Below are 23,061 nucleotides of genomic sequence, written 5' to 3' on the forward strand. Positions count from 1 at the left end.
GGCCCATGACTGGCAGCTGCCGGCTTCAACCTGGGACCAGGGGAAGGATGTGCGGCCCCGGTCGAGTCCGACGCGGTTCCGGGACGGGGCCGTGCAGCGCCGTTCCCAGGCAGCCGACGCATCTCGAGACCCAGCTCCTCTCCGCTTCCTTCCTGCCCCGGACAAATCCGGCCGCAAGAGGACTTCGCTGTCCGCAAGGCGCGTTATCTTCCACGGCGCCTCGCAAGCCCAGTACTCAGGGCAGCCCGTGGCGCAGTGCACGTGTGCAGGGACCCTCACCCTGCCTGCAGCGCTTGGAGCCCAGGGATCCCCAGCCCCAGCAGCGCCGAATCCCGAGTTGCACTCCACAGTAAAAGCTGTTGTTCAATTAACCAAAGTTACCTAATCAGGTCGTTTTCCTCATGCTATTTACTGAGACACTAAATTCCAATGATTTCATGCTGTCCCTGCTTTCTGCGCGCAGCAGATTGCAGCACCGATGGCACGTAACCGCGGGCAGCTGTCGCTGCGGGACGCTGGATGTTTCAGGCGGAGGCTTTTGGCAGCAGGAGGTGGGTGTCGAGGGGCGCCTCCACCTTGCCCCCACAGGCAGGAAAGCCATGCTCTGCGACTTGAGGTCCAACTGAGCTCCTGTCCGGCAACCCTGGACCGCAGGCGGCTGCCCCGCTGCACCCGGCAGAGATGGGCGGCACTCGAACAGGACTTCTCTCCTCCAGGCATCCAAGCGCTGGAACGGCTGCACCGTTCAACACGCCGGGCAGCTGGAGCGGGTGCCGCCTTGCCACCTGCAGATGCGGGCGCAGGGCGGTCCAGGCAGGTTGTGCGCCCAGGGCCCCTTTGCAGCTGCGTGCTCTCATTCTTGCAAGGGGACCTCAGTCCCCAGAGCACGGTGCTGATGAGAGAGACGACGAGTCCTGTGGCAAGTGGCAGCGCCCTGGAGAGAGGCCTCCTTGCCACGAAGCTGAAGCGGGGGCATCGCTGCCGTTCCCAGAGCCGACATTCAGGATCGCAGCGAGGCCAGAAGCGCGAGGGAGGGACTTGCACCCCGCCCGCGAGCATCAGGGCGCAGGTCCGAATGGAGCACTTGGGCACTCAGCTGCCCCAGGCTTGTTGGAAGGGGGGTACACCCACGCTTCTCCTCGGTGAGAACCGAGCACGGCTGCCTACACGGGTGGGCAAACGGCCCTTTGCACGTGCAAGATGGGCTCTCAGCGCGGCTGCAGCTGCCAGCACATGACACGGGGGCACCCACCCTCCGAGGACGAGCTGCAGCCGCAGCCACTGCTCCTGAGGCGAGTGGAAGTGAAGTGGCAGCAGCAGGTACGAACGCATCGCGTGTAGAGAGCTCTCGCCTCCCCCAGGCCCTGCCCTCGCTCAGCGGCTTGAGAGTAATTAAATTGCATCCAAACACAATGCTCTGATTAAAGCCGGTCTCCAGCAGGAAGATTTATCATCTCAATTACCAGCATTGGACACAGCAGTCAAGGCCTCATCATTTCACATGAGCAAAGAGGAAAACAGGAAGAGAATCGCTAATATTAGCCCAAGGAAGGTAAACAGCTTGCGTGAGAGATGGAGATTTATCTCTGCGAAGGCTGGGGCTGGTCCCAGGTCAGGTTTGCTGAACAAGGCCGAGTCTCCTGCTGGATGCACAATTACCAGGGCCAAACCGTGTGCCCAGCACCAGGCAGCAGCACTGCTCGCCCTGGAACCGGGCGCGGGGAGTGCATGGACCCCGAGAGCCACAGCCCCGGCTGCTCGCTCCAGGGACCACAGCACCGGGACTGGGCAGCAGCCAGGTCCGAGCCAAACCTGCCTCCAGCTGCTGGCAGCCAGAGCAGATGAGGGTCCAGGAGCCAACGCACAACAGTGAGCGCCATGCCAGCTCCTGCTTCAGGAACTGTTGTGGGGCCCAGGAGGCACAAAACCCCTGAACTGCACGTCCCGCAAGCACTTGATGACAACCTTTGCCCCAGAAGCATCCACTCTAATGCTCGTTATTTTAGGAAACCAGCTCCGCACCAAGCAGGATCGCCTGGGCTGGAAGAGGCTTCCCCTGGGGCCCGCATCCCACACGGCTGAACGACGGGAGGGAAGTCTGGATGGAGGATGGGGCTGGGTCCTGGACAAGGACCTGAGGGCTGCACACCACGGTTACATGTGGTTTAAGTAGTACCAGAAGACAGACCCTGCACCGGGCTAGGGTTAGAGTTACCCACGTCTCCCGTGCTCACCCGGCTGCCACAGCCTGTCACCACCAGCCTCCAGCCTGTCATCTGCTCCGAGGCCCCGCGCTGAAACTCCTTCTGTCACTTTGAAGGCCTTACCTTTACAACTGCCCTTTCCACCAGAGAATTCAGACATAAATTGTACTTTAAATTCAATATCAGTCATTAATATTTCATGATTACAAAACGTTAAGGATAATGTCACTGGAAGGAATGTCTGGACAGTTAAAATGCATGAGTCAGAACTGGGTGATGGGGAGAAGTCGGCATACTAAAGAATCTCCCCAGCTCCCGGAGTAATCGGATCTGACAGCCTCCCTGCTGGAGGGGAAGTGCAGCTTTCGCTGCCTTGTTCCCAAATCGGAGCTGCCGTGTATAAATATTTTCCTTCTGATTCTTGTCACCTCGTGTTTGCTGCAAGAGACGCGTCGCTCGGCATCGCCAGCACCCCCTCCGCCGTGGCCCGCTCCCTGCCCGCCCTCGCCACCGTGCCCTTGCGGAGGGAACAGCCTGTACCAGCACAGGCAGCCAAGCAGCCTGGACACGCAGCCCTGCTGCGCTGCCAAGGCCTGCCCGGACCCATCAAGTGTCAGTCGGTGCTCACGACAGCACGTGGCATGACAGCTTCCCTGCGAACACGCTGCCCGCGCCAGCCGGTGCGGCAAACAGCCACTGTCCTCAACGCCAAGCCCCCAGGTCACGAGGGCCCTAGGCCTCGGGGCAGTGCCAGCGTGCACCCCCCGGGCCCGCTGCGCCCCCCGCCTCTGCAAACGCCCTCGTCGCCTCTTGCAAGGGATTGAGGCCCGGGCGCCAGGAGAGGGGCCCAAGCGGCAGGGACTGCGCCGGGCAGGTGGGAGCAGCTGGGCCAAGTCTGCCGGGGTGCGGGAGGCCGATCCGCTCTGCCCTGTTCGAGGGGCGGGTGAGCGGCAAGGCGGTGGCCCTGTTCCCCACTGCTTGGCAAAGCCGTGATCCCCTCAGCGCCAGTGGAAAGAGACGGCGGAGGAAAGCCAAAGGGTCAGGTCCATTGTCTTACTGGGAAAAACCTGCTGGGCTGCACATAATGAGCCCAGGGTCTGCGCATACGTTACGGGGAGAAGCCGGTTTCGAGGGTAATCTCTCCAGCCCCCTACCCGGCAGTCGAATGCCCATGGTTAATCAAAGCCTTTTCTTTTTTGGCGCTATTATTATTTATTTTCTTTTCATTCCCCAGGAGCAGCTGATTCAAAGCCTCCGTGAGCAGCAGGACGAAGGGTTTGTTCTTTTCTTTTTCCAAGCGAAGTAGAAAGGATGAGCACAACTTGTGGGGGGCGATTCTGCCCGAGCCCGGCTTCAGCAGCCGCCCCAGCACTGCGACAGGCGCGCGCGCCCGGGGCTCCTCGCAGATGAGCGGTCCCGAACCCAGTCAGCACGTCCCCTTATCCCACAGGGAAGGGGAGGGAAGGCAAGGCGAGGAGACGGGACCGGCGCACACCGCACGTGAAGCCCGGAAGGGCTCACGAGCCCATCAGGACCGGAGGGGCCGGGCGGAGGCTTTGCAGCCGGGGCTCCCGAGCAGACATTTCACGAGACAGCGAGTGAGGCTGCCGAGGCAGGTGCTCCCTGCGGCGCGTCCTGGCTGCCCCAGCACAGCCCGTCCTCGGTGCCCAGGCCCGAGCGCTCCGCTCCCCGCCTCGCGGCCCAGCCAGCTCGCCCTTCCCGCATCTCAGTATCTTTCCGGCCACACTCCCTCTCCAGAGAGGCGTCTGGCTCTCTCTCCAGCTCATCTGTATTCACCCACGAGGCAGGTGCTCCTTCTCTACCTGCCACCATGCTGAATATTTATTCACCAACAAAAAACGTCTTCCTCTTAGTGGAACGGAGTGTGCCAGCCCTCTCGGGGAGCGGCAGCAGAGGAGCATCAAGAGGCGTGCTCACAAATCCTCTCCGCCGCCTGCCAGCTCTTCCCCGCGCTGCCTGCGGTCCTCCCAGGCCCCGGCAAGGGAGCCGACGGGCTCATCAAGCGCAGGTGCTCGTGTGACGGCTGGGGCACTTGTTCCCTCGCTGGCTTTTTGGAGCGCAGAGGAGCGAGCTGTGCACCCCGGGGGAGGCCTGGGGCGGGCGCCAGGAGCGCCACAGCAGAAGAGATGCCACCACCCACAGCCTGCAGAGGCCCAAGGCAGCAAATCCAGGAGCATCTCCAGACCTCCCAGGGGCCCTTCAGGTTCACCCTTCCTGCAGCCGCCCTCCCCGCAGGCAGCCCCCCACAGCCCGAGGCCGGCCCGCCTGGGCAGCATGCAGGGGTGAGGGGAGCCGTCCTCAGCCAAGGCCCCGCCACTGCCCACGGCCAGCACCTGGCACAAGAAGCCGCCAGATCCCGACCCAGCAGAGGAAGGCCTGGGCCCAGCCCGTCTCCAGCCGGCGCTCAGGCCCCACGGTGCCACTCGAGACAAGCGCTGCCTGGCGCCCGCGTCCCTGCCACCCACGTGGTGAATCCAGCGGCAGGACGGACGTGAAAGAAGGAGGAAGCGCACAATGTAAACACGGGCTCCCGGGAGCCTCAGAGGCATCTCATCAGGTGCGAACGCAGCAAACGAGCAGCGCAGGGATGGCTGGTGGCACGGCTGCGCAGCCAACACGGGTTTTGATTAGTGTTCATCAAAGGCACCGCCCGACCACGGCTCCCTCATTAATGCATGAGTCAGGAGGAGTATTTTTAGGCTGTCTGGGGAGATGTCAGACTCCGGCTTCTCGCAGCCCTCACCGCAGCCAGCCTCTCCCCTGCCCCGTCACTTCCACGCCCGTGGGCAAAGTCGTCCCCACCCCCGCTGCAAGGCTGCCCACTGCCCACCCCGCGCCATGCTGCGCCTCACCTGCTTCCATGGCCAGCACCGTGATGTTGTGCCAGCCGGCCGTCTCGCGGTCCAGCACCTTGCCGGTCACGATGGCACCGGTGTTGGCGTCGATGTCAAAGATCCTCTCCAGGTCGCTGCTGCGGTCGATGGCGTACCTGGACACGGCGAGAGAGGGGTGTGAACGGCAGCTGGGCACTGGCCTGGCTTCTGCCTATACTCCTGCGTGGAGGGGTTTCCAGAGACCATCCTCCACCAGGACTGACAGAGCCCATCGCAGCGCCCAGCCCCACGGGCAGTGAACGGTGCTGAAGCCCTTCCCCAGCCAGGCACCGCACCCGGGCAGTCACCCCAGTCCGGGGTCTGGCAGGACAGGAGCATTGCATGCACAACTCAGAGAGACAACACGAGCGCAGCGTGTTCACAGATCAGAAGTGCGGTGGGCTCACCTGGTGCCAGACCCAGCAATGCCGAGGGCTGGAGCAGGGAGCTCCGTGGAGCGACAGGCCAGAAAGCCAGCACGAGGAGGTGGGCAGACCAGCAGGGCATCGTCCCCCGGGCCCTCACCCCTGCTTGCGGGAGGCGGCAGACGCTGCCCGTCCCGAGTCCCACACACCATCGATGGCATCAGCCCTGGCACCGAGGGGCTGCGAGCTCCTGGGGGCAGGGAGCGTGCCAGCAGCATGGTGCCAGGGCGCTCTGCCCGGGCCCCACGCAACACCCCCAACCCAGCGTTCGGGGCCGGGAACACGGACGGCCGACAAGTCAAACAATGTGATGTGATTTCATTGTGTTCGGCATCGCCCGCATGCACGGCATCGCAAAGCGCTCAGCAGAATTAAATAATAGGAGACAGCGCAGAGAACAAGGGATAAATTACCAGGAGGAGAGGCGCGAATAAATTACAGCGTTCAGTCACCAGGCTGATAACGGGGGGGACGGGGGAGGCAGAGCGGAGCTGGGGAAGGGGGAGGCACCAAGAGCCGACGAGGCAGGGCGAAGCCAGGACGCTGCAAAGGGCCAGGGTGAGGGGCCTCGGGCGCGAGCGCTCTGCAGGCACCGTCTGGAGCGGGTCGGGCATGGCTCACGGGCGGCACTCACACATCATCGCTAGCCGTAAGTTGCCAGCTCCCTTTGAACCGGTGCTAGCCCGGGGCTCCCACCACCGTGGTGCAGAGGTGCCGGCCCAGGCGGGCGAGAAAGAGAAGGGCAGACCCGTCACGACCCAGCCCGCCCGTGTTGGCACATACACCCGTGCAGGCATGTGCTCAGCCAGGCAGCTCCTATCGGCACCGACTGGCCTCCACCCAGGCCTGAGCCTTGCCAGGGTCTGCCTCCATGCCCTGCCCCAGGCCCCAGTGGATGCTGCAGCCCGGGACGGCGCTTCGCTTGCCATATGGCTGCCTGCGCCTCTGGTAGCTGCCCGCCCGCTTGCTTTGTCCTCTGGTCTTTGCGGCACAAACAGAAATCTTTTCCCATCAGAATAACTGGGGAGGAAAAGCCAATTGCTGCAGAGAGAGGGGCCCCTGGGCCGGGCAGCATCTGGCATCCGCAGCCTCCGCGCGTGCAAGGGCCAGGGCCGGTGCAGGGGAGCGCAGCATCGCGCCCTCCCCGACCTCTCCTCACAGGCCTAATTGTTTTGCTGCTGGGTTTATTTTCAATTGTGCCCAGCTCGGCCTTTCAGGATTGACAGTCCTTCTGCGGCGCGGCAGCCAGCGCAGGGCCTGGGCCGCTACCTTCCCTGCGAGCCGGTATCCTCTGCCCGATTCGAGCGGGGAGGCAGGAGCACGGGCTGAGCTCGCCTCCTGCACCCAGGCCCCGAGCCTCCCCCGAGATCCCGGCGACTCTGCTCCACTCTCTAGTCTCTCTCCGCGCTGGGCACCAGTGCCCACTCCTCACACATGGGGGGCCAAACCCCACATCAGCACTGGGAATGTGATGGACCCACATGCTCACTCTGGCAAATGAAAGCCTCCCTCCTTGGCCCCTGCTTTCGGGCCGAGGGGAGCAGCCAGGCCCTTCCACCATCTCTCATTCCTCCCTGCACTGGAAAGAGCCAGCAAGACCCCCGTCCGGGGCCAGCGCGAGGCAGGAGGGATGGAGATGCAGCACAGACACGGGAACACGGGGACGCACATCAGGCACCAGACATGGCTGCAGTCACCATGTGGGCCACTGGCAGGCAGATGCTGGGGCGGTCACGCAAACAAGCAGTGGCTCCAGGCAGGGGCCCATGCCCCTGGGACACTGGGGACACCGCCGGGGTCGTGGGAGGGCGGCTGGGACTCTGGCTCTGGAAGCCGATGAGGCTGGAAGTTTTCTCCTCGTTTGATCCCAGCACTCATTCCTGTCCAGGCCAGGGGGTCGGACTTGATGATCTGTTCAGGTCCCTTCCGACCCTAGAAACTATGAAACTTCCCCAAGGCCACAGGCGCGCAGGGGGCTGCAAGGCGAGGTGCCCACGCTGCACCTACACGAGTGCAGCACCACCAGTCCTCAGGAAAGGGTCAGCTGTGAGCACCTCAGGCCTGGGGTGCGAGCGAGCAGGAGCTGCTGATGATGCTGAGCAGACGCAGCTTTTTGGGGGACAGTGGCTTCTCTAACGGGCCCTCAAATCACATCGCCCAGTGCTGAGCCCCGGCGCGGGGAGGCCGTGCCAGCGGCTGCGTAGGGCCCTGGCGGGTCTGCCCGCCCCCCCTCCGGCCAAGGCCAGCGCGGTGCTCGGACGGGGATGCCGCGTGCCGCAGGCTCCGGCCCCGATTGGCATGCGGCCCTCGTTGCCCCATCTCCGCTCTCCCTGCCGGCATCGCCTGTTGTTTAGATGTTACAAGTGGCTGTTTAATTTAGCCGGCTTCTTGGTGCTCCTCATCCTCCTGAATGCCTCTCGAGCAACCCGTTTCCTTTCTCCCCCAAGCACACGGAGGAACACGTTTGCTACCACGTGTGCTGGGTTTCGTTAATGGGAAGCTTTTCAAGCAGAGTGTGAAAAGCTTTTTGTTGGGTTTGTTTTTTCTCCTCTCCCTTTTGTGTGGAAGCAGGTTGTAGTGCTCACTGTGTTGTTGGAGTCTATAAAATGCCCGTGTCCAACACATGTCTCTGGATTTGGTGAATGCCAAACAAGAATATCTCTGAGAACCTTAAATCCCAAGTAGCATCTTCCCCGTGCTGATAAAGCCTGGAGCGCGTACAATCAGAGCACAGGCTCCTGCTGCCGAGAGGAAAACAAAAAGCTCCCATACCCACAGGCGCACGTACACAGTTTATCAACGCATTACCCATACAATGGCGCGGCTGAGAGCAATCGCATCTGCGCGGGGAACGCGGCGCGGGAGCCAAAAGCCAACTGGAACAGAACGTTCCTTTCTAAAGGTGTCCCAGCCCCAGCTTTGTCAGCATCTGAATGAGGGACGGGACAAAGCAAAGCGCTTTCTCGTCAGATAAAGGTTTCCTGCTCGTGTCCCCGCGGCCTTTCGTGCCCCTCTGGGCACATCCAGGAGAGCTTTGTGCCCGTTAACCCCGGCTCTGGCGCAGCGCCCGTGCTGCGGCCGGCAGCATCCAGCCGAGGCCCGAGCAGCTGCCGTCACCGCAGAGGCCAGCGCCGGTGCAGAGCCTGCTGCTGCACGGCGGCCCACGGGCGCTCAGCATGGTCTCTGCTGGCCACCAGCGCTTCCCGGAGGCCTGAGGCACGAGCTAGCTCAAGCAAGCGGCTCTGGGGCTCCTCGGCCACGAGGCAGCCGGCTGCTGCTCTGGGACGCCTTCCCCTCCGTTCCTTTCCACGCTCCAGGATCTCTGCAGGGCGGCACGGTTCCCAGGCTCAGATGGGCGCAAAGGAAACTGCCTGTGCACCTCCGCGTGGCCCGCCACTCCCAGAACACGCGTCATGCCAGGGCCCAAGCAGCCTTTTGCAGGCACCTGTGTGCGCGCGGGGCCTGGCTGTAGCCATCCTGCCCTGCCCCGGACACACCGGATCAAGTCCTGGGCTCAAGCCAAATGCAGGTGACGACACCCCGAGATGCTCCCTCGCACCCTGGAGCTCCCCGGGCTGGGAACAGGCTGCCAGGGGAGCCCACGGGATAGGCCGTGGGCACCTGTGATGGCTCTTCCTGCCTATTTGGCTAAAAATACCCGCTAAGTCTTGTTAGAGGCAGCCCAGTCAGCAGGAGTTGGAAATGCTGATGAGGCCAGAGGCACTCGGGGCCGCCTCGAGGGGAGAGCGAGCCGCCCCTCCCAGCGCCCGGCTGCAGCAAGGAGAAGGGGGATGGCTGTGTCTGCACCGCTCCCGCACGCGGCCCTTGCAAACGCCGCCGAAGAAGAGACAGCCTCTTTCCTTCTCCTCCCTAGCAACAAAGGACCAGAGTTGAAGGGAATCTGCCGAGCAGTGGCAACTTGAGAGGATTCGGCGCGGACTTCAAGGGGCCAGATCAAACCCCAGCAGGGCTGTCAGGAGGGGCTGCACTTGCCAGCAGCGCCTGCGAGAACAAAAGCTGGCTCTGCAGCCCCACCTGCGAGCAGAGTGCTTGGACGGCGAAGAGGCACGGGGCTGCCTCCCACGGACAGACGTGGGTCACGTCCCGCCCGGGCACTGGCAGGACTTGCGAGCTGGTGCTGGTGCCGTGCGAGCACCGGGGCTCCCCACGCTGCACAGGGAGAGCAGGGGCAGCACCGGGACCCCATGCCGGCAGTGGGGCCAGTGCTGCAACGGGAAGGGTGAGCTGGCCTCAAGCCCCAGGCTTGCCCCCGAGGCGGCTCAGGGGCGGGGATGCGGACGCGGCCTGCTCTGTGGCGAGAGGCGCTGCAGACAGGCGAGCGGGCACACGGACGGACGGAGCTGCCAGGGAGCCCCGCCGGGCTCCTGAGGAGCTGTTGGCCTGGGGGCAGCCGCAGGGACGATTCCTGCCTGAGCGCATCATGGGACCCCACTGCGAGTCTCCCTCTCTTTGCCCTCTGCCCCAGCACCAGCCCCTGCCCGAAGCGGCAGAGCCCAAGGCCCACAGGCCTGCGCCGCAGAGCACGCTGCTCTCCCCGCAGCCCCGCGGCCTTTCAGGGGGGCTTCCCGCCGCCAAGGACATGTGTAGCACAGCAGCTTTTCATCCACGCTGCTCACAACTCAGGCCCGTTGGCAGAGCCACGGGGCCACTTCCGTGCCCTGAGTAATAAGAGCCTCGCTTGGCAGCAGTGGGGAAGGGTCTGTGCAAACATGCCGCTACCTGAACGAGGCCCCTGCCCACACGCCGGCGGCTTTGGCTCTGGACACCCTGCCGCGCTCAGCACCTCACTCCGGCTCTGGCCCCGTGCCACCAACACTGTCGTTCTTCCTCGTGGCCTGTCTGTCATTTCAAGTCACCTGTTGAAGCTGGCTCAGGCCCACGGCTGCTGCCCGCCCGTCGGTCCCAAGTCTGAGCCAGCATCACCCCGATGCCCCCGTGCCGCTCGCGCAGCCGTCACCTGCCAGTGACACTCCTGTCACTCACACGGCCGCAGCTGCCCCTGGCCAGGCCCTGCACGCTACTCCTGTCGCTCACCTGCCAGCTGCCCACCCTGCATTGCCCATGCCCCTCCCAATAGCAGTGCAGGGACAGAGCCGGGAGGGGCAAGCTGCTCACCGGACAGGGCTGTTGGCGGCGTCGGGGTCCAGCGCGGTGACGACGCCCACCACGGAGCCAACGCGGGCGTCCTCCTGCACCTCCATCAGGCCGGAGGGCGGCCGGAACTCGGGGGGCTCGTCCACGTCCAGCACGGACACGCGCACGATGGTCTGGTCCCGGAAGGTGCCCAGGTCCACGAACCGTGGGTCCACGAACTTGTTGAGGGCCTCCACCACCACCGTGTGCACCCGCTTCGACTCGTAGTCCAGCGGCTGTGGTGCAACAGGCTGGCATCAGCGGCGCCATCCCTGAGCCCATGCTCCTGCCCTGCCCCCTACCACACCCCCAGCCCACGCCCCAGCCCCCTACAGACCCCGCTCAGGGCAGGGCAGGGCAGGGCAGGGCAGGGCAGGCAGCGTGGTGGGAGCCCCCGGCAGCCCGTGCTCCTGAGCTGCTGGGAAGGCGCAGCCGTCGGGAGCTGCCCTGGGGGAAGGACGCCCGCTCCCACTGCGTGATGCAGACATCAGCATGCACAGGGTGGGCGCGAGCAGTTCCCGGCGGCACGGGGATCATTAATCACCTGGTGATTATTGCTAAGGGAAAGGTGACTGGAAGGCAGCAGCCTTGGCGAGCCACTGCTCGCTGCCGCCTGCATCACGGGTCTGCGCAAGGCCCATGTGCTGGGCACGGTCCTCCAGTACCGGGGCCCAGCTCTCCACTGCGGGACAGCCCAGCCCGCCCTGGCCCCTGCTGACCTTCTGCACGAGGACCACAGCCTCCTGGGTGTTGCTGTCAGTGGTGACCCTAAACAGCTCCACACCCTCCTCATCCTTGATCTGGTACATCATGTCCGTGTTCTCCCCCACGTCGGCATCCTCCGCCTTGACCCTCCCAACTGCCGTGCCCGTGGGCACCGTCTCTGCCACGCTGAACTGGTACATCTCTGCAACAGGGGAGGAGAGGGGCGGGGAGTCACGGCACCGCCTGGGCTGGCCCCGAACACTCCCGACCAAGCGCTGATGGGACCTGTTTGGGACAGACAGGGCTGGGCGTGGGGGGCATGAACAGGGGTATTGCACCCATCTCTAGCTGTGGTCCCCCCAGCCCTCCTGGGTCCCAGGGGGGTTGCCAGGGCCCAGGCCAGATGGTGCATCTCCTTGCCATGCTCACTGCAGCACTCCATCCCCTGGACTTGGCAGCGCCCCCTTGAACCCAGCACCCGCCAGAGCCCAGGCCCCGGGCAGGCTGGGCCTGGCTGCAGCAGCCTAGGATGCCTCACTCAGGCCAGTCTCAGCAATGTCCCGTCCCCAGACCACCCTGCCAGGGGCTGCGGCTGTCCCTGCTGCAAGGACACAGACACTGGGGGCCCAGCCTGCACCCCCCGGGGGCAGATGTGCCAGGGCCTGAAATGAGGCGCAGGGTAGCTCTTACTCTGTGAGAACCGTGGGGGGTTGTCGTTGACGTCCGTGATGACGATGGTCACGGTGGTGGATCCCGACAGGCCGCCCAGCTGCCCTGCCATGTCCGTGGCGCGGATCACCACCTCGTACCGGTCCTGCGTCTCGCGGTCCAGGTCAGCCACCGCCGTGCGGATCACGCCTGCAGGGGCAGAGGGGCAGCACTGAGCCCTGCGGCACGCTGGGCGCTCAGGTGAGCTGTGGGGGGGAAATGCAGGAGGCCTTCCCAAGGTCTGAAGCATTTCATGGTGAAAACGCTGCTCCGCCACCCCCTGCCAGGAGCCGGGAGGGGGATGGGCAGAAACGCCGTCTCTGGTGACATTTCCAGCGTGGCAGACACAGGGGACGCGGCTCGGAGATGCCAAACCCTCCCCACTTCCCCTGCAGGTAGCAATTATCGCAGTGATTATCGCAGGGAGGATTTATGGTGATGGACCCCTGCCTGCCTGGGGCTGCAGCTCCCTGGCTCTCGTGGGCAGGAAGCCCCCCCGTCCCCCCAGCCTGCCTGACATTCAGCTCTGCAATTCCCGGGGCTCTCTAAGAGCAGCTGCCCAGCCTCCACGGGAAGGAGCCGCCTCGCTGGCCTGACCTCCAGCAGGCTCCCACGGGCTCTGCTGCTCCTGCCCCTGCCCCGCCGGTGCCCTCCCTCACCGGAGTCACACCCGCCGCAGCAGCTCGCTGGCACCAAGGGAAGCCACAAGCAGGATACCCGAGAGCTCCCCTGGGCCGGACAGGGTGCTGCCTCGGTCCTATGACCTCTGGCCCAGGAACGCAGCAGGGCTGGGTCCCAGCCAGCAACACCGGTCGTCCCCCCCCACCGGCACGGCCTGGCCCCCCGCGCCTGCCATCCACAGGAGACTGGCTCCTACCCGGGCATCCCAGGAGCAGGCAGGGGCTGGCGCCAGCCCTGCCCCTCTCCCCTTCCAAGGCTGCTTCTGGGAACGGCACCGTCTCCTGGAAGTTTAAGTGATTCTGCTAATTAAAGGGGTCTGAAGCATTTCATGATGAAAATGATCCTTGTCAGCCTGGCAGCGATGGATGGGGAGAGGAGGAGAGACGCTGCGCAGGTGCTCAGCGTGGCCAGAGCGGCATCGCTGCTATTTATAGACCTCGCCGCGCCCCCAGGAGCTCCACTCTGGCCTGGGCCCTGGGCACAGCCAGCTCCCCCTGCACCAGGATGCCAGGCACTGTCCCAGGATGGCAAACCCCAGCTCCATGGGCTCCCAGCCTGCACCCGCCTGCCCAAGCAGCCCAGCAGCAGGTGCCAGGGCAGCACCGAGGCTCCTCTGTGAACAACCAGGTGCAGAAGGTGCCTCGCGGAAGGACGCCAGGCCCCGCCGCGGCTGGAGCGGGGCTCTGCAGACAGCCTACCTGCCGGGGAACGCACCCACAGAAGAGCCAACTCCTCGTGAGGCCGTGGATGGAGCAGAGGAAGGGACCGACCACCCACCACGACCTACCCACAGCACCAGGGCAGCACCACCTGCCCAGACACAGCGACTCGCCCCCTCCACCTGGGGAGCCACCCTGCGCTTTCCTGGCCCCATGGACATGGCCCTCCGCAGAGTACCACAAACCCAGCTCATCTCCCAGCCCCACCAGCATCTGTTATGGGCGAATAATGCAGATGCAGGACGACGCTCTCTGGCGCTGGAGCCAACAGCTTCCAGCGTGAGCCAGGTGAATCGCAGCGCAGTCGCCAGGTGAGGGGACACAACCACCATCAGCTCCGCGCCACAGAGCCACTCGCGGGTGAGACGGACGCGCCTCCCAAGCGGGCGAGCACCGTGGGCTACTCAGTTCTGCGTGGGGGCAGCTGCAAGGCTGACAGGTCCCAGCCCCCAGGCAGGCCACGAAGATGCGGGGCTGGCACGGTGGTGGGGCACGCGGCTGCAGCACGAGCCACTGGGGCAGTCCCAGGTGCAGAGCCCCGTCCCCACCGCACACAGCGACCGGGGCACAGCCCCTTGCTTGCACTGACCCTGGCCCCCAGGCCGCCTGCCCAGGGGGACCAGTGCACAGCCCTGGAGGCAGGGGCAGCTGTGGGGACGGGAGGGGAGGGGAGTGGAGTGCGCCCTGCGTCTGCCCCTCCCCAGCCCCACAACACACAGCAGTGCCGGATCCCAAATCCCTCCTGCCATTAAACATTCATTTCCACTTTGCAGAGTAAACGCATCCCCAGTCCTGGGCTTCATTAAAGGGCCAGTGTCTTGGAGAGGGGCCGGGAATCTCCCACCCACACTGAGAAACCTCTGCAAGGGGCACGTCAACGCGGGTCCCTGGCGCCTGTCCCTGCCCCACTCAGCAGCACAATCCCAAGATGGCCCAGGCATCTGGCACCCCTGGGAGGAGCACGGGCACACCTGTGAGCACTGCTGCACACGCCTCGTGCTCAGTGCCGCTGGCCAGGGGCCAGGCAGGAGCAGGCCCCTTTGGCTCTGGGGAAGAAGCAGAAGCACATTTTTCCCCCCAGCTCTGAGGCCGCACCCGGCGGCCCCACGCCCTAGCCCAGGCTTCGCTTGCTGCCAACGCATTGGTGGCCAGGGTCTCGGCCAAGGCCAGGTCTCTGCACCGAGGGGGGAGGGTCCTGGGACTGGTCTGCTCAGACCAGCACAGCTGGACAGAGCCTGGGCCCAGCCCCCAATCGCAAGGACAGGTGCCTTCCCAGCACTGGAGGGAGCTGCCCTGTGCACGGGGACGCTGAGCCGTCCTTGCAGAGAGAGGCAGCAGAGCGAAGAGCTCACTGCATATCTGCCAGGCCGCAGGGCTGGCACCAGCTGCGACTGCCGCCAGACAGCTCCACCGTGCACTGCTGCCCAGGCACTCAGGACACCTCCCTGGCAGCCCGTGCAGAGCCATGCTAGCCAGTCGTGCACCTTCCCAGACAGCCTGACTACGTCCCCACGAGCAATTGCTCTGGCGCAGCCGTGTCCTGCACCCTAGGCAGGCTGTGGTTGTGTGCTACCAGCTCTTCCCTTCACCGCTGCTACCTCCAGCAGAGCCAGGCAGCTGGCAGCAGCTGTGCAGCCCACAGCTGGCGGGAGGGAGGAGGAGGAGGAACGGGAGAGCTGCACGCAGTCTCCAAGCCTGGACCTACCCGGCGGGCCAGGGCCAGTGCTCTGGCCCCACAGGCACTGCCCATGGGCACGTCCAGAGCCAACACAGCCCCAGTGCCTGCGTGAGCCACGGGCAGGAGGCCCTGGGCACGTGCAGGCACACGCTGGGGGCTGGAGCACACACAATACAGGCTGGCGGAGGCGGCTCTTGGAAGACGCCACAGGGCTGCTGTTCTTCTGGAGGCAAGGAGAGCTTGTAAACATCAATTACGCTCTTTCTTCACATCCTCCAAGCCCACAGATGCCGGCACGGCTCAGCTGCAGCACAAGCGCTTTGTTGTGCTCCGCGCGCCCCGCATTCCAATGTGCGCGGCGGAGACGGGCCGAGCGACGCGGCACGCCCCACGGGGACGCAGGCGTGCACGCGCCCCCCGCCGCCACCCGCCATGCTCCCTGCCAGCAGCTGGCAGAGGGGCTGCCCACCTCGCTCAAGGCAGGACCCATGCGCTAGGTGCTGCTGTGCACGCAGCAAAGCCCCGGCCCCTCCCCGGCTGCTCCCAGATCCTTCCAGCAGACAGAGGAGCTGGCTGCCCAGCCGGTGCACCAGCCATGCCCTGCCTCTCTCCGTGCCCCCATGCTGCTCTCATGCTGGTCTAGAGAGAGGGAGCCAGACACAGGAGAGGGAGACGGGGCAGGGGCAGGGAGCGTGCCGCACAGCTGCCCGCATGGGGGCGGGCGGGAGCCCAGTGGAGGCTGATCACAGCCAGAGGGAAGGTGTGTTGTTCTTCATGCCGTATGTTATCAGCAACAGCATGTGCCAGGCCTTTACGGATCTTTTTATGACCATTAATAACAGCGGTGGCTCTGTGCATTACGCTGCGGCTACGGGCAATTAAACCTTGCGCTCAGGGTAGATGCGGGGCCTCTGCAGGGGTCAGGGTGGGCTCCCGGCTGCAGCACTGCACAGGGAGGCACTCACCCTCCTCTGCAGCCCACAGGCCTGGCCACAGCTGGAGAACAGCTCCGGGGCAGGGGGACGTGGCTCCAGTGTACCGACCCCACGTCCCCCACCACAGACGTATCCTGCGCAGGCTGTGACTCCATCTCTGGGGACGGGGGATGCCCGCAGTGCTCTGCAACTATGCTGGCAGCCGAAGTGGGATCGCAGCTGGGCACACAGGGCGGCACATCTCCACAGTCCTGGAGCCGGCAGCTCGCCGAGGGCCTTCGGCCACCAGCCTGCGTGCCCAAAGTGCCGGCTCAGAGCAGCCCCTCTGGAGAGGGCGTCTGTTCTTCCAGCAGCATCAGTGCCTGGAGAAGAGCCAGCCCAACCCCTTCGCAGCGCAGCATCTAGCAGGAGGGTTTCAGGGCCATGGAGTCGAATCCCAGGAGCTCGGAGTCCCAGAGCAGCTCCACGGTGGGCCCCAGCCGGGGGCACCCTCCCGGGGATGCAAGGCAGGAACCAGAGCGCTGGTGTGACCCGAGCTCCAGGGCTCTGCACTCTCCGTCCTATGCCCATGTCTCCAGGGGCCCAATCATGGGCCTCTGCTCAAAGCTGTACCCAGCCCTTACTCAGGCTAAGCCCCCCCAGCACCCATGCGAGTCCCACCTGCATGCAGGAGGGGCAGGGAGCTGCCTCTGGACAGCAGCCCCCCTCCCAGCCCCGCCCCACCAGGGAGGGGTGCAAAGCACTCGTACGCGGCGCTGACAGCGCAGGAAGGGCACCGGGGCCGGCTGGGACAGGACCCGGGGAGGCAGCTGTGTCTCCTCCTGGAGCAGCCTCAGGCCTGCCTCAGGACAGCCTTCCCCACGGCCTCCATTCGCAGAAGAGAAGGGCCACTGTGCCCGTCTGGCCTCGCTCGTGCCCATCCACCACTGGCAGCTCACACGAGCTGCTTGGGGGGCACCAGGTGCACCTCCCCCAGCCCCAGGTTTCAGAAGCCACGTGCCTCGGCACAAGCACATGCACACACGCATGCATGCACACCCTAGCTCTTACACCTGTGTGCACACGACAGGCAGCCTGCTCATCGCTCCTGCTCTCATTGCTCAGCAACAGCAGAACGGGTCTGGTTCAAACCTGCACAAGCTGCCTCCCCGGGGCCCAGAGCAGCACGGAGAAATGTCAGCCTGACGGGAGGCGACTGCACAATCGACTCACGGGGACCAGTCATCCCAGTGCGCGCCACAGCATCCGCGTGGCACAGCCCCGTCCAGGGCCCCAGCCCCTGCCACAGGACCCGCTGGGGAGGGGAGCCAGGCGTGCTAGGCCCAGCCGCGTGCTGCCAGGACACAGCGCTCCTGCCGACGCTCGATAAATTCCTGGTGCTTCACTGCACGCCCTGTGCCTTCAACCTCTGATTAAGACTGAAGCCTCTTCCCCCCCCAGCAAGCGAGGCTGCAGTTAAAGGTAACGAGCGGCCTGGCCGGGAGGGCAGGAGAACACACGCCCCAACAAGGCACTGCTCGGCACCGGGCCGTCGGAGCATCATCTGCTCGGGATTTACAGCCGGCGCATTTTACAACAGCTCCATTACCAGTTATTAAGGAACGGAGTAGCTTCTCCTGCGCGTTCGTTAAATATTAATAGAACATTTATAAACCGATCCTTAATTTAAAGTGTTACCTTTAATCAAAGCCCTGGTGATAACAACACAGCCTTTGGTAGAGCCCCTCCGGTAGCATTTAAGCTTCTCACACGGAAAGCTTGGCGCGCCTGTGGGCAGGCTGCTGCGCTGGGCTCGGCGCCGGCCGGAGCAGCCGATGCTGGCAGCTCTGAGCAGGGCCCCCTCCGAGCACTGCCCAGTCAGCCGCCCCGACCCCCCAGGCTGCGCGGACCAGCCACTGCACCTGTGCCTGGCCCCAGGAGACCAAGTCCCTTGCCCGGCGGCCACTAACCTGTCTTGCTGTCCACCGTGAAGTGCTGCTCGCCGTCCAGCACGCTGTACACCACCCTGGCACTGCTGCCATACGTGGGATCATCAGCGTCCGATGCCATCACCTGCATCACAGACGTGCCTGGGCCGGGGAGACAAAGCAAAGCAGAGGGATGAGCGTGAGCAAGCTGGGCCGAGGGAAGCGGGCTGCAGGACCATGCACAGCGCTGAGAGCTAGCAGGGACAGCACCCCTTCCTCAGGGGAGCAGGATGGGATGGATGCTGCTGTCTTGGGAGGAGCTGCTGAGAGGGCATCGCTCTCGAGCCTCGGTGTCTGGGGGGCTGGGGACAGGACACGCTGCCCTGGGGAGGGGCTGGGAGGTCTGCACGGCGCCCAGGGGCAGGGACATCACAGCCCGGCTGCCCCTTCAGGTACTGCCAAAGGGCAGTCTCCCCCGGAGATAAAGCCCCCCGCGTGTGGCTACAGGGGGGTGGCCGAGCCCGGGGCGGTCACGGCAGCACCAAGTTCCCTCTGCCGCAGCCTGCACAGAGGCAGGGGGCCATTGCAGACGCCCCCACTTCCCGAGGCGTAGACAAAGCAGCACGTCCTCATGCTCCACACGTAGCAGGGCAGGAGCAGTATAAATTGGATAAAAGTCCATCAAACGGCTGCAATTAAGTTATTGATTTTCAACGCTGCCTCATTAAACAGGGTGCTTCGCACTGACTGTCCCCGTGATGGCTCTAATTTGACATCATGTTCAATTTGACAAAGGCAGGACCCTGGACGTGAGCTGGGGCGGGGATGGAGGAGGCAGAGCCAGGCAGGGGCTGGGGGAGGCGGGAGGAGCAGCCGATTCCCCTGCACCAGGAAGATGGCACAGCCGTACCGCGAGACCACGCAGCAGCGTCGCCCTGTTGACAGACCCTCCCCGCCAATGCCAGGCACCACGGTGGCAGCACCAGCCCACACAGCAGGCTGGGGCCCAGCTCAGGATGGGATGTGCCGATCACGGGATGCATTTGCCTTTGGGCAGCGCCCGGGGCCGAGGAGCTCACTGCCTCGGGCTGCAAAGCTCAGACCAGGCTGGGCCACGAGAGCAGGCGCTGTGGGTGGCCCTGCATGCCCGCCAGCTGCAGCGGCCTGTTTCGGCTCTGCTGCGTGCCCACGGCTCCCTGCCAGGCCTATCCAGAGCCGGAGGCAAGGCTAGCTCACTGCCCGGCTCTGTGGACACAGGCACTGCCAGCTGGCACTGGGCTGCCCCTTGCCCTCCCCCTCCGCTCCACCTGGCCCCCAGCCACTGCCCGACATGAGCCTGGCACCTGCAGTGTGCTCCCCACCCCCTGCCCGAGGCGAGGGCTCGGGAGCACTGCTGCTCCGCACGTGACAGACAGGCCTGGATCATAAAGGAGGAATCACCCTGTTTGGATGTGGCAGGTGCTGGAAGGCAACGGGCAGCAAACCCGACAGGGTTGATGCTCCCAGGGCCCCCAACTCTGTGCCTTTCTCCACCCCTTGTGCCCACACCTGGTGTGCAGCCACTGAGGGCCCCAGGCCAGGGGGAGCATCAACCCCCATTGCAGGTCTGGGGACAGAGACAGCCCCTGTCGCTGGTGGGGGGCCTGCAGCACAGAGGACCGGGCTCCTGGCCCCATCCCGGCCAGACCCCCACCGCAGTGCCGGCAGGAGGACCCAGGAGTCCTGGCTCCCGTCCCTCACTGCAGGCGTCAGGCCCCCGCCCGGAGGCAGGCGAGCCTGCAGCGAGGACAGCATGTACCTTCCTTTGTTGACTGAGTTTCCTGGCATCTGCCTTCGCCATAAAAGATACAATAAATAAAACCCAAACATCCATCACCTGCGGCAGCGTGGGCCCCGCGACCAGGAATCCTGAGCTCGCACCCTTAGAGATAATTAGCCACGTAAAATGAGCTTATGGCAGAAAGCCATCTTGGTTTCTCCCCAAAATCTCTGCTCTGTGACAATGTGATCAAGATGGGCCAGCACAGAGGAGTCACACCTCAGCCTGTCCCTTTAGGGAACCTGAGCTGGCTGCAGTCTTGGGGGAGGGGGAACCTGCTCCCTCTGCCCACGGGACTGGCATCCGCCACCGGGGTGGGGGGCATGTACCTGGGGGCTGGAATCTGCCTGGTAACAGGTGATGTATTTCAAATTGGTTGGCTGACAGCCAACTGGGGCTGACCTCCACTGGACCAGGTGAATGAGGTCACAGGGGCTATATAGGTTGGGGGGGGGGAGGAGGTGGTCTCTCTCTTCGGCCATGAGGCGAAGCAGCAGCCATGCCGGGGACACAGAGGAGCTTTACCATGTGAAACTAGCTCTCTCTCCCCCAAAACTCACGAGCAAGGAACCGCCTGCCTCCAAAGGGAAACTTCACCGGCCTTTGGAAGATACTTGTGAGTAAGCTACTCAATCTGAATAGATATTTAGCTGGCAGTAACACAGATGTGTGATCAAAAGGCTACCTCAGCCACACTGTTTGCTCTTTAGGATTTCTAAAATATTGCTCAATCCTGTACCCTAGTTTCCCCTACCCCTTGTAATCAATAAAGTTCTCCTTTTTGACTGGTGTGGGAGACTTATTGAGGGGTGGGTCTAAATTATACCTAAGAGACCCCTTAGGTTTGTGGACTAAGGGAGACTGTACTTTTTGCCCCGACTTGGGGAAGTGCCCCAAGTGCCTGTACTGGGTTGAGTACCCGTAGGACATTAGGCCTGTGTTTCCCTGAGGACACAGGGCCAAGACAGTCCCTTCTCAGGGTGGTGGTGGCGACGTTACCCCCAGGCTAGCGAGTGTGCTCCGGGAAGGGGGTCAGCCAGACATGAGGCGCCCCAGGGAGGTGCTCGGAGCCGGGAAGGTGGTCTGGCGCAGGGAGGTGAGGGCTCAACGCAGGAGCGCCCCCTACTGGCCCGCCACAGAGCTCAGGGCATGAGCCCCTCCCTCGCCGCTGGCCCTATCTACATAACAGTTAATGGCTCGGGCACAACCTCCCCGACTCTCTCTGGCTGCAAGGGTGAGATGTGCTGTGGCTGATGGAGCAGGAGCTGCCCTGCCCCCGCGAAGCCTGGACGGATGGACGGACGGACTGGCCCACACAGCCTGAGCCGGCTCCGCCGGGGGTCACCCCCACTCCTGGAAGACCCCTGAGCACGAACAAGGGTCCAAGCAGCCCTCGGCCCCAGCAGGGATGATCAGGAGGGGCAGGGCGGGCTGCAGGAGGGAGAGGATTCAGCCCCTGACATGGCTGATACCTGCTCCAGCTGGCGGGGGCCAGACCCCTACTCAGCACCCAGGGGTGGGGGAAGATCCTGGGGGGCGGTAAGCAGCATCCCCCTTGCCAAAGGATCCCCCCCACCACCACCACTGCTGCTGCAGAGCCGGCAGGGCCGCGGCTCAGCTCCATGCCTGCTTCCGGCCACGCGCACCCCTCGGCGGCTGCCGCAGATCCGCAGCGGCCCTGGCTGAAGTACCCCACCCCGGAGCAGCACAGAGGGGGTCCTGGGGCACAGGGGCAAGAAGCCCAACAGGCCCTGCCCCATGGCCGAGTCCTGCAGCCCCCTCAACCCTGGCCCGCGTGCACGCTCCCCCCACACCGCCGGCTGCTTCGCTCAGTGCATTAGACAGTCTGAGCCGCCGTCCCCGGGGACTGCTTAGCCGTGGCTCCGACAGAGGATCTGGTTGATGGGAAGCCTCTGCCTTTGCGCAGCGCTTGTCCAGAGACATTAGCGAGCGCCTCTCCTGCCCGCCAGGGAACACGGCGTGGAGAGCGGGGCTGCGTGGGACCGGCGGCGCGGGGCAGGCCTCCGCTTCTGCCCCACTGTGCTGCAAGCACAGCCCCTCGCTCGGCGCTGCTGGGGCCCAGCACAGGGTCCCTGCCAGCAGCAGTGCCCACTGCCCTGGTAGGCACCTGCTACACCAAGGCCACGCTGGAGAAGGGGCTGAGAGGCTGACCCTTGGTGCCCCAGGGCAGGGCTGAGCTCCAGTCGGGGCCCGGCCCAGCCCAGCCCAGCCCAGCCGCCAGGAGCGGCTCCTGCTCTGCGAGGTGCTGGCCTAGAGAGGAGAGACGCTGTCTAGGCTACCTGCCCCAGCTACCATGCATCGTCCCCTCCTGCCCCGCGCCTCAGTGCATCTCAGCACAGGCTGCTGTGCGGCCCCTGCCCCGAGGGGCCACAGCAGGGCCTGCGCTGCCCCAGGGCTCGGCACCACCTCCCTGCCACTCACCCGGGGCAAATTCCCTCTAGGTGCCCCTGGGACCTTGTTATCCATGCTGCTCTGGGCCTGCTGCGCCCGCTCCAGCAGTGCTCAGCTACAGTACACATCACCAGGCAAATGCAGCCCGCTCGGATGCGGGGGGAAGGGGCCTGGGCGCCTGCCCACCCCTATCCCCACCTGGGGCGCTCTCCTCCGGGCAGTAACAGGCTGGGAAAACCCTCTCTGGCCTCCTGCATGCCAGGGCTGGGCACCCTGGAGCACGTCCACGCTGCCGTTGGGAAGGGAACCCAAGCCGAGCTGTGCCTGGCCCTGGCAGGGAGCCGTGACTTGGTGCAAGCACTGGCACCGACAGCACCCAATCACCCAGGGGCAAACAGGCAGGAACCTGCTTGGCTGCAGCTGGGCCTGGAAAAACACGGGGCTAATGACACCTGGCAGGGATGGCCAAGCCCTCGCTGGTGCACAGCAGGACGAGGACTTCTGCTGGGCGCAGCGGCACCCTGGGCAGCGCAGCCCGCAGGCAGGCAGAGCCCGGCACAGCCAGCACAGGGGATGGGAAACTTGCACTGGTGCAGCTGGGAGCCACAGGGTCCAGCCCTGGACTCTGCTGAGGACGGCCGCAGCGTGCAGCGGGTCCTGGAGCTGCAGCCGCACCATGGCCCCGGAGCAGGGCTGGCAAAGTGTGGCTGGCATTAGCCCACCAGTGCCGCGGACGGCTGACACTTGGGTCCCTGGCCCGGCTGCCTCCAGCCTTGGCTCGCATTTCAAGCGCTTGGTATTAAAAATTAAAACCCACCTG

At 64.6% G+C, this 23,061-nt stretch overlaps 1 protein-coding gene across 2 annotated transcripts in view; it reads right to left on the reverse strand.

Moving 5' to 3' along the window:
* CDH22 (cadherin 22) overlaps positions 1 to 23,061 on the reverse strand; it is a 46,012-nt gene that overhangs the window by 13,108 nt on the left and 9,843 nt on the right. For both annotated transcript variants that reach the window (XM_019539543.1, XM_019539544.1), the window contains exons 4-8: positions 18,053 to 18,172; positions 12,073 to 12,240; positions 11,397 to 11,584; positions 10,660 to 10,913; positions 5,078 to 5,214 (exon numbers count right to left, since the gene is read on the reverse strand). In XM_019539543.1, the coding sequence (XP_019395088.1) occupies positions 5,078 to 5,214; positions 10,660 to 10,913; positions 11,397 to 11,584; positions 12,073 to 12,240; positions 18,053 to 18,172 (867 nt within the window). The remainder of the gene's footprint in view (positions 1 to 5,077; positions 5,215 to 10,659; positions 10,914 to 11,396; positions 11,585 to 12,072; positions 12,241 to 18,052; positions 18,173 to 23,061) is intronic.

This window comes from Crocodylus porosus, unplaced genomic scaffold (assembly GCF_001723895.1).
Source record: "Crocodylus porosus isolate Cpor-Errol unplaced genomic scaffold, CroPor_comp1, whole genome shotgun sequence".
NCBI lineage: Eukaryota > Metazoa > Chordata > Crocodylia > Crocodylidae > Crocodylus > Crocodylus porosus.